The sequence below is a fragment of the Lampetra planeri genome, chromosome 24 (assembly GCF_965212315.1).
Source record: "Lampetra planeri chromosome 24, kcLamPlan1.2.h2, whole genome shotgun sequence".
Classification (NCBI taxonomy): Eukaryota; Metazoa; Chordata; class Hyperoartia; order Petromyzontiformes; family Petromyzontidae; genus Lampetra; species Lampetra planeri.
In genome coordinates this window covers 1308788-1319521 of record NC_136130.1, presented here as the reverse complement: position 1 = coordinate 1319521, position 10734 = coordinate 1308788, and the positions used below count along the sequence as shown (strand labels likewise).

General features: G+C 47.8%; 1 protein-coding gene across 1 annotated transcript; it reads right to left on the bottom strand.

Annotated features, from left to right (window-relative positions):
- Positions 1 to 1178: 1178 nt before the first annotated feature.
- On the bottom strand, positions 1179 to 10678 carry DPH2 (diphthamide biosynthesis 2). The gene is made up of 6 exons (XM_078605377.1): positions 9245 to 10678; positions 8773 to 8885; positions 6964 to 7184; positions 3566 to 4237; positions 2731 to 2919; positions 1179 to 1756 (listed from the first exon to the last, which is right to left on the bottom strand). The coding sequence occupies exons 1-6, from the start codon at positions 9611 to 9613 to the stop codon at positions 1623 to 1625; spliced, it is 1698 nt and encodes a 565-aa protein (XP_078461503.1). The 5' UTR covers positions 9614 to 10678; the 3' UTR covers positions 1179 to 1622.
- Positions 10679 to 10734: the final 56 nt, after the last annotated feature.

Genomic DNA, 10734 nt, shown 5'->3' with positions numbered 1-10734 from the left:
GTGTCGCTTGCGCAGCTCGTTTTGCTTGCGCAGCTTTCGTCTCCTGCCCACTCACTTTGGAACCCGCATAAGCAGTTACATTTGGAGGCTTGCCCCCTCTTTTCTCTCCATCTGATGAAGACCGCTTGTGTTGTGATCAAAACGTCGTGGGGTTTTTGCTTTTATTTTCAATTTATTAAAAATATATATATATATCTACGTGACTTCACCGAAAGAATCTAGAATATGAATTCCTGTAGTCACGAAAGTTTTAAGTCAAAATAGGAATCCACTGCAGCTGGACACATAGAATAGCCGAATACTCACTGCTCACTGCAGAGGAGAGGCTGCCATTCCTCAGTTGGGAGCTGGACCGGTACTGACCGGACCTCTATGGAATACGTCTGGTGGACTGGTTCTGTCTCCACTCACCATGAGGGATAGACAGTCCTCCACTCAGGGCAGAAAACAGTCAACCAGGAGTGGCTCTTCTTAGAAATTAAAGAATGAAGGGGTCGTGGGAACATGCAAGCGAGATATGAGAAGCTGCGAGTCCCAGGTTTATGGTAGGCTCGCCCGTGACAGACACATACAGTACAGAGAAGCAGAGACAGATACAGGCAGAAAACAGACATAATTACGTCGACACGAAGACAGAGACAAAGAGGCATAGAGACAGTAACACTTCTCTTTTCTGTAAGTGGGCTTGGGCCAGGGAATGGAAAGCATCCCAGGAGAAGTCCAACAGGAAGTTGAAGTAATGAAATCAGCGCATGTGTGTACACAGGCTGTAGAGGCAAGTATGGTCAGCAAGCACCTATGAAGGCCAGGTCAGCAATTGAGAAGAGTTGTGGCCAGAACAATTGTCAACCACCTTTGTCTCGCCCATGCTGATGTTTACACACCATGCATCAGGCACTCATCTAAGGCTGAGTGGATCTAGGGGAGGTCCAATCTAAATTTTAAGTGGAATACCGTTCATCAATAATTTACCAAATTTTTCAAAGATATGCCATTTTTATAGAATGTAAAATGAATACCAATATTTACATGTATATTTTCGTTAAATTAAATTGCATATTTAGCATAAATAGATTAGGGTTGTTTTTCTAGAAGATAATTGCATGGGTGTGTAAGGGATCTTACTTTTTAATGTACAATTTATACAGGACTGCCTCAAAAGTACATCGCACATTAGCTTTGTGTTCAGCATCGCTTTATTCCACGCAAAATTACGAAAGTTTTCATCTTTGAAAACAATTTAATTAGGCGATTTAGTTTCACGATTAAAAAAATTAATCGTTTATGTTTACTGCCATTGCAACAACCCTGCAATATTTTATGAGCATTTCAGCTTCAAGAGAGCAGACTATACACCGTCTTCACAAATCCGCCCGTCCGCATGCAAAATAAAAGTACGTTTTTATGCATACACATTATGCCCTCCCAGCAGGCCGCGTCGCTGATGGGATGTGTAAAATGTTGCTTTCCAAGGCAGTGGCACATTTGACGTTGTCGTGCGGCGAGGGCAGGGTGCGTCTCATGTAGTCGTGGCACACGCTGCCATGTCGTGGTGCGAGCCGCTACATCGTGGTGCACGCTGTCACGCCATGGCGGACACCGCCTCATCGTGGCGCGTGCTGCTACGTCGCTGCGCTCTTGTGTTCGTCTTCGTACGCGATGGCGACACCCCGGCGCCCCTGCTGTACACACGACACGCGCGTCTGACCAAGACGCGGGTCCAGGCCCTGCCAGTCACGGGCAGCCAGGTAACCAGCTGCGCACCGCACACACAGTCAGTCAAAGAACCTTCATTACTGAAGAAATAATCAGACACAGCAGCAGCAGTAGTGGTGGGTGAGGACAAGAGGTAGCAGTGGGGTAGCTATCACGACCAACAAAATCCCTCCTGGAGCAGCAAGATAAAATATTTCCCATACAGTCATACCTCGGTATACGACCGCTTTGGAATACATCGAAGTTGATATACGTTGTGTTTTGACGAGAAAAAAATGTCTTGGGATACGACGTCTTGCTTGGGATACAACGCGCTTGCTAGAACTTGTATGGGTCGGGATGAGTCACCGTGTACAGTACCCGCGTACACAATACTGTTACGGCTCTAACAAGCTCTAACAAGCTCTAACAAGCCGGAACAGTATTGTGTGGAATGACCAGACAATGTCATACTTCAGGAACATTCTTATATAAAGGCAAAAACAAACTTCAATGGACAAGTTTTTAGTAAAACTCAAACCTGGTGAGCCTCAACCAGGTCCAAGTCAAGAAAAAAGACAGACAAGAGAAAGAGAAAAAAACCCAGAATTTCACCTTCCTGAAGTTTTAATGGAAGGGGACTCTCCTTCCAAAAAATAACATCTCCTCCTCCTCCCCTTCCTCACCACCATCCTAATAGGCTATCAACTCCTCTCAGTAAGGTAAAGTGATGTTAAATTATATTTTTATTTCAATTTATTTGAATTTATTTATGCATGTATTTTAATTTGTGTATGCATTTTAGTGATAAGTAGTGTCTAAATTATTTTATACAACCCCATTAATGTATAATATGCCATATAAAATATAATTTGTTATACTCTGGAATGGATTATTTCCTTTCCCTAGATTTCTTATGGAAAAAATTCGTTTGGTATACGTCATTTTCGGTATAAGTCCTACCTTCTGGAACGAATTAACGACGTATACCGAGGTACCACTGTATCTGCATTTTTCATTTGTGCAGAATTGTACCTGCCGATTGGCTGGACGCCACTTGCAGGTTGTGACCTCGGACGAGCAGGGCATCGGTGGGTCCCACGTCCGTGGGGTTCTCTACCCCCCGCGATTGACACCTTATTGCTCCAGTGATTAGAGACACGTCTCCCTCCGTTCCCTCCTCCTCCTCTTGCGATTCTGGCAGTGGCACGTGATGTGGGTAACCTGCAAGCAGAAGTTATTTGTCGTAAAATGTCTGTGACGTTCAGACCCACATACTGTTTTTATTTAGGCGTCGCTTTGTCAAGAGATTACATGACTGTATTAATTATAATTAAGTCATGTTCCTTTGCATAGTCAACAAATGATATGCATAATCGTAGCGTGATTGTTTTCTGATTTGTATAATATAGTTTTTCGTCAAACTAGGTCCCATGTCGAACAAGAGAGGTTCCTTGCATATCAACATCTGGCAGTTCACCAGCATTGCTTGAGACACTAGATTTCAGAACTGGTCAAGAGGTTGCTTGTATCAAACCAATATCTCCTGAAATTATGCACTTCCTGAAAGCCATGTGGCCAATGAGATGGGCAAAAAAATCCTTGCATTGTTACGTGGAGATATGACAAGAAAGCATTTTACATGCTTATTTATTTTGTAATTCTTCAGGTCAGTTGATGTAGTTGTCCAAGCTGTCAAAAAAACCAGGCCAAAATCACAAATATGTAGAAATATATTCCAATTACAAGACTGGAACAAAAGTGAATGTCTGACTCAACATCTGGCAAAACACAAAACGGCTACACCACATCTAAAACGCATCACGTGTCTTCACAACTACCGGCCTACGAGTCTAAAATGGCATCAAACCTGGGAGCAGCTCCCTGAAGTCTGAGACGAAGCTTCCAGTCCACGGGCGCTGCCGGTTGCAGGCCACCTCCATTTCAAAGGGTGTCACTATCGGCTGGTAAAATTCCGCGCAGTCCAGCAACGAGTTCTCGGGGCACGCGACCAGAACGAACACGTCTATCTCTGGAAAGTTGGCGAGCTTGGCGGGGTTGGGCTTGCCCACGACGAACACCTGCCAGCGCTTGCCAGCGCGTGCCAACGCACGCTTAAGCTGCTCGATGATTTCCAAAAATCCAGCGACGCCCAGGGTGCCCACCAAAATCCCGACGAAGCCGGCGTCTCTTGCCCGCTCCACCAGGTAGTACCTCCGCTTCACCAGGCGGCTTGTGTTGGCCGAAGCCCTCTGGCTTTCTCCGCTCTCTGGGTCGTACGTAAAAAACTCACAATTGCTCCAGCTCATCATGAAATTAGTCAGGGTGATGCTCTCCCTGCCAATGTAGAAAACGCTGTAATCCTCCAGCCGAGAGCCAGCTTCCACCAGCAGCAGGCGGCCAAATGCACGCTCGGTGCCGTCCGTGCGACACGGGTTCTCAGCCGGCGGCACGTCTTCCGGGGTTTGATCCGCAGGTTGAGACTCGACTCGAGCAAACCGCACATGAGGGTACTCTGGACCAAGGATGTTCTCCAGATCATCTGTATGAACACACGTTGACTATTAATATGGCACACGGATCATTTTGCAAACATGGTCAGTTATGAAGTTTAAACAGCAATTGCATTGATACTCAATATTTAAGGCTGTCGTGGTTTAACGGTTGGCACACTAGACTTAGAATCGAGAGATTGCTGGTTCTATTCCTTATCCAGCGCAGCAATTTAAACAATGCGGCAAGTTTATTAAACCCTCTGACATCTGTGCACCCAGCAGTATAATTCAGTTCTACAGTTGGTGCCATGGGGGAAAGTGTGGGTATGCCTACCTCTTCCAACACGTCTGGTCAGCGTGGAAGAGTAGGCCAAATACTCTTTAGCGTTCACTCAAGTGGATATTCTTCTGCCAGCATTGGTGTTATCAAGTAATTTCAGGGCTGCGTCTTTACCTATTTAATCCACTGTTTATAAAAACATATACGTCAACAATAGGACAGATGAGAACGTAAAATAAAATTGCATAAAAATGCCACTCCTTAGCAGAATAAAGTTAAGACATTTGGGCGTCGACATCATGCGAACGGTACGCATTCCCCGCTAGTTTTAGCGGATCGTGGTTCAAATCCGGAAGACCACCCTGGCTAATACTACAAGTGTATTGACAATAAAATACTAGGTGCCATCTGCTTCGCTTGCAAATATGTTCCATGGGGTTCTGTGCATGCTTCCATTCTATTCTCAACTATATAAATTATATAGTATCAATCTATCTCTTTCTACAGTTCCACTTTATTCTCAATACCCCAGGATTTTCACTAAATAATGCACAACCACAATTACAAGAGGACTTTATACAACCATGCAAAACAACTGGATAGCTTTGAATCCCCAACTGAACGCTAACACAAGACAATGTTTGACCGTTATGAGCCCCAACTCTGACAGCCGGAGACATCGCGCTTTCTCCATCACCACTCTCCGCAGCACAACAACTGAAAATGTTTCCTCGTAAAAATATCTTGAGATTTGGCTCGATTCCCATCTCAACTTTAAACCTCACGATGCAAATTTTTAATAATTTTAATATAAAGGGGACTTTGTATATAAACAAATTCTGTTATTCATCTTCTACATAGAAACATATGGGAGCTGCTGCCTCCATGCCTCTCATAGACTATGCTGACATCAGATACAAATCAACCTCTGCAACTGACTTTGTATTTCTGAAACTCTTATCTTTTATTTCACCTTACTCTTTGTTACAAAATCCACCCACAAGTGACCTGCCGATATACCAATGTATGTATAGAGAATCATAATTTTTATTTATACTGGAGGAATTCGCACCTCCAATTAGCGCGGTTGGCTACATACGGTGTGAAAGAAGTTCAACATATGTACAATCCAATAAGCTATAAAGATATTTTTCACAGATGTCCAGTTGGGGGGAAAACAAACTACTTCACTCACCAGTGTGATCTAGTTGTACAATAATCCTGAAGGACTCTGTTCTCGGTCTTTGCAATACTTATGGGTTTTTTTGCCTTTGTCTTTGTTGCTGCTGTTTTCACGCACCACCTATCTCTCCCCTTGTAATGGAATCATCCATGCATCGAATTAAATAACATTTCCTCCAATATCACCTCTTTCAACTTAAATGGAGATTCATTGGGCCAAGGTCATCGTTAACGCATACACACTCAGTCCTTACCGATGCAGTGTTAATTCAGGACCTAAACCCTCAAAATCTTAAGGTGCCCCACAGCACTAAAGTGCATTGTACAAAGGACACAGAACGCACGTGGTTCTCATTCTCTGAATGCCCCCAACATCTGGAAACCCATCGCCTCAACTCTATCCTGTTACTCTCGCACCATCTGAATCACAAATTCATACTGAACTATCGATTCCTTATGATAACTTAACCTGCAACTACATCTGATTTCTTGTATCCTGGTCTATTTACAAATCACTATTGAACTAAAGTCACCCTATATCTGTTGAATTCCTAATGTTGCATTTCAATATATTTTCCATTTCTCATGTGATGCTCCTTTTTTTTGTTCTTGTTTCTATTTGCTTCAATGCTTTCTTTTATTTCACTTTTGTCATTTTGGTAACTCAGGTCACTCTTGCAACTGAGACTACCCTTGATCTCTTGAGTTCTCATCTGGTTCAGCAAAAACAAACTTTAGAGATCCCGTGTTATAGAATCATGTTCAAAATGTCAAATTTGAAAACAAAATTATGCTGCAAATTACTTGCTTGGGATACACGTAGCGATTCATCACCCCCTACTGCAAACCTTGTCAGGGCCCTCTTGAAAAAAAGTGTTGAGGCTCAGTGAGGCTTATGATTGTAGGCGTCCCTTAATAATACTAGCCGGGCGGCTCGATGGTACAGCGAGTGACTCACAATCAGAAGGTTGCCAGTTTAAATTCTGGTTGGGAGTGATCCAGCATATCAGAATCAGAAAATGTATTTAGACAGGAATCCGATAAGCTATGAAGCTCTTTCTCACAGATGTCCAATAAACCATCCCTCCAGAGTTGATAATATGAGTGCCACTTCCGTGGGAAAGTCAACGACGGTTGTCCTATGGACAAACTTGTCCCCTGCCAGATGAATACGGATTTCATCACCAGCGCAGGGATGTTAATTGGAGGCTCGCACTCAATGCTCATTTGGAGCAGAAAATCGCTTTGACTTATGACCTGAGAGGGCCAGGCCGCGATCACCGATGACAGGACGCCAGAGGCGAGGCCTACCCAGGGTGTGCTCGTACTGCACGTCGGCCAGCACCACCACCCGCTGCGCCGTGGACGGGAAGACGCCGCGGAACGCCGCGAGGCACCGCGACGCGTCGCACTCCCGGCGGCCAAACACGCGCAGCACGGGGAGGAGGCGCGCGGGGCTGAGGCAGGCGTGGCCATAGTGGATGAGGCCCTCTGCCCCGGCGTGCTGAGCCGCCACCTCGTCCACGCAGCAGCTGCCGGGGGAGACGACGCTCGGCATGAGGCAGGGGAACTACAGAATCGCTCCACCACCTGCGCTCGTATGACGCGTTCACACTGTACGGCGTCAGCCACGGCGCTGTCAGGAACGGTGAATGAGGCCGAGAGTAAGTAGTGTCATAGGAAAATTCAAATAAGTAATCAAAGGGGGGGGAAATAACGTAATTTGCGTATCAGTATTATATATTTAGTTTGCAGAGTGTGTGGTGTTATGTAGTGTGTGTGGGTGTGATCAAGTGATGGCGGTCAACCATGTAATGGATGCTGATGATCTGGTAATTGGTGTTGTCTCTCTGAGGAGTTGGAGACTACTGTTGAACCTAGAGCTTGCCACTTACCATCAGCCCTTCAAAAACAAACTGCTTGAGTATTTTGTCATCATACACGCCAACCCTTCAACTTCCGATGATAGGTGGCACAGTTGTGGATAAAATTGAGAAGTTCCCATACTTAGGTAGTGTGCTTATGACAAGTTCCAGTTTGGCGGCAAAGATCTTACTGCGAATCAGTCGAGGAACATAATACATTTGTAATAAAGGACTCTTTCACTGCGTCTGTCTCCGTTGTCCTTTATTGGGTTCTTTACACTTGTCCCACACGGCCCTCGCTCAGAGCCTCCCCGCTTGGCAGCTCGACAGCTGCCGTCGCTCCCGTAGCCTTTCTCCACTCCGATGCAGCTCCGCTGCAGGTTCCCCTTGTACAGTCCTCCGGCTGCTCTCACTGCAGCTCCACCGCTGCTCCCCGTTCCTCCGTGCTCGGTCACCGCTGGCCGACGGTGCCGAGTCTTACTGTGTGGCGATCTCGCCACTCTCCAACCTCCGCCCTGCGTGGCCTCTCTCTGTCTCTATGCCCAACTCTCTCTCGTCTCTTCCGGTTTCTCTCCCTTAAGACCTCACCCCTCTCTCTCACGTGACCTAACCCCTCCCCCCGTGACGTCATATCCGCGAGGCCATTTACGCCCGCATTACACATTTATGTGACTGCCTATTGCTGTCACTCCACACGAAGTCACAGTCAAGCTATCCCTGCTCTTTGCTTGCGAAATGTGGACCCCTCTAATGGAACATGGACGCCGGTTTGAAACTTTCAGGCTGGCCTGTCTACGATCCATTCTGGGTTGTGAACTCACAAATCCTTGAAAGATCTGGACACATTCCCATCAGTGAGGTCGTCCGGCAGGCAAGGTTGCGTTGGGTGGATCATGTAACCCGCATGCCCAGCAACCGGATGCCCAAGCATGGGCTGGAGAAGAGATGTACTCATGCGGTATGGGAGGATGTGAAGCTGAGTGGACTTGCCGATGATTGGTACCAGCAGTGTCAAGATCGGCCTCTATGGAGGAGGCTAGTGGAGGACGCTGCTACTGTGCACTGAGGCAGTCGTCCTCCAACAACAGTGGAGGGTAGAAAAGCGTCGCCTGGAGGTCCCCATACCAAAGCTCGCGGGGCCCCCCAAAGCGCGGGGCCCGGGGCCCCGATTCGCCGTGACCCTAGGGACGGTTCTTTGTCCAGTGCAACTATTTAGTGTGCGCAGTGCGTGTACAGTGCAGCTGAGTGACGGCACCTGCCGTAGGTGGAGTCGCCGAGGACGAAGCAGAGCGCGCCGCTCTCCTCCTCCAGCGCCCACACCACCCGCGCCGCGTCCCCCAACATTGCGTCCGGGAACTGCAGCGCAACCTGCATCGTCACCACGTTACCCACCTAGTCACCACACCTCGTCACCCTCCACACCACATCACACCTCGTCACCCCCACCTCGTCATCCACCACATCACACCTCGTCAGCCTGACCACGTTGCCCACCACACCTCGTCACCACCTCACCACACCATAACACACATCTCACCCGCCACGTGGTCATCCCCACACATCACCCTCGCTTCGTCACCTCTAATTCAGTCACCCGCACCGCACGAACTCCACCTCCCTACAGCTCTCCTCTCCCACCACCCTCGCCGCAGCATCCACATCACCGCGTTACCCACCAAACATCACCCGCCACCACCACCACCACCCCACATCGCCCCCGCGGCTACCGTGCGCAGGCTGTGGAGTCGCACGAAGGCCGCGCTGCGCTCCATCTCGAACACGCGGCGCAGCTCCTCCGGGGCCGTCGGAGGCGCCAGAGCCGCCGCCTGCCCCCCCTTACCGCCTCGGAGCAGCGCCTCGCTCGTGTCGCTACTGAAGGCCGACATGGTCCCCTGGACTACCAAGATGCCCGAAGTGTCCAAGGTCCCCTTCGAGTCTCGCAGACACAAACACGAGACCCCTCGCTCTGACCCGGGGCAGCGCGACTCTTCGGGCTGCTGCTGCTGCCACCTGGTGTCCACAGAGGGCATCACAAAGCCTGGCTCCTGCTCGCTCAATCTCCACCTCCTTGCTCCATCATCAACATCATTAGCCATGGAGCATCACAACGCCCCCCCCCACTGCACACTTGAGCAGCTGTTTCCTGCTCAAATGAGCACGAGGCTGTGGTCATCTGTTTATAGCCGAGCCAATGGTGGAAATTCCCATGGTATTGGAAAGTTGACCCAGATGACAACCCCTGCTGATGTCTTCAACTCTCCTGCATCTCTTATATTCATGGTTCTGAACTTGTTTAATTTGAACAAACACATTATTTTACCAGGCAAGGCCCATTGAGCCATATAGCTCTTTTTCAGAAGCGACCTGGCCACATAGCTCAACGAAGGGGCCTCATGATGCCCTCAGTCTAAATGTCTGTGGTGAGGTTTTTTTTGGAGCTGGCGACTCTATCCCTGGTCTCCTGAGTTATCGCCTGGCTAAACGCACTTTCCTACCATTGAAAAAAAAACACCGATTCCTCAAAAATGGTATCGTTTTCACGAGTCGTGATAATCGAATCGCAGGTGGTGGGGGCGGCTTAAGAGCATATGTCGCTCTCATTGGCTGAGCGAATGACAGGGGCGAGTACATTTCCTTCGCCGATGCTGCTGCGTGTTGTCACTGGCAAGCAGTTTAGATATCGTAAAAGAAAATTGTCCAGGGCAGAGCGCAATAACAAATCAGCATTCTACGGCGTCACGCTAAGCAAGATCTGCCTGTAACGGACACAGCATCTGTGCACACAACTGATTTCATCGCTCCATTTTCTCAGCAAATGTCCTCATTCCTTCAACTGCCACTTCCATTATTATCTTGGCCATCGTCCCATAAATCCTTTCTCGCCACGTGCCCCTTCCCGTTATGCCATTCCAAGAAGAAGAGTAGCAGGCCATTATGCGTCGGCATCTTGGCATAAATTCGAATTGAGCAACACATTGCAATATCGCCCGACGCTGCGAAAAGCTGGCAAGACGCTTCTGGAAAGTTTAGAGACTGGCCGAGGTTTTCAAGGGAAAAAAGTGGAGTAAAATACGACCCTCAAGACAGCCAGGGCTAGATATGAAATATTCCGGCAACACAGGTTATGTTTATACAGCAGAGACGTGGAGACTAGTGGCTGGCTCTTCACATTTTATCAAACTGTTAAAACAAAAAGTTAAGGGACCCATTACTCAGT

Excerpts from the sequence above, each read along its gene's own strand:
- DPH2 (XM_078605377.1), bottom strand. The coding sequence starts at position 9,613 with ATGGCTAATGATGTTGATGATGGAGCAAGGAGGTGGAGATTGAGCGAG. Across the intron at positions 7,185-8,772 it reads GGCGACTCCACCTACGGCAG|CTGCTGCGTGGACGAGGTGG; the intron begins GTGCCGTCACTC and ends CTCCCCCGGCAG. Across the intron at positions 4,238-6,963 it reads GCAGTACGAGCACACCCTGG|ATGATCTGGAGAACATCCTT; the intron begins GTAGGCCTCGCC and ends GTGTTCATACAG.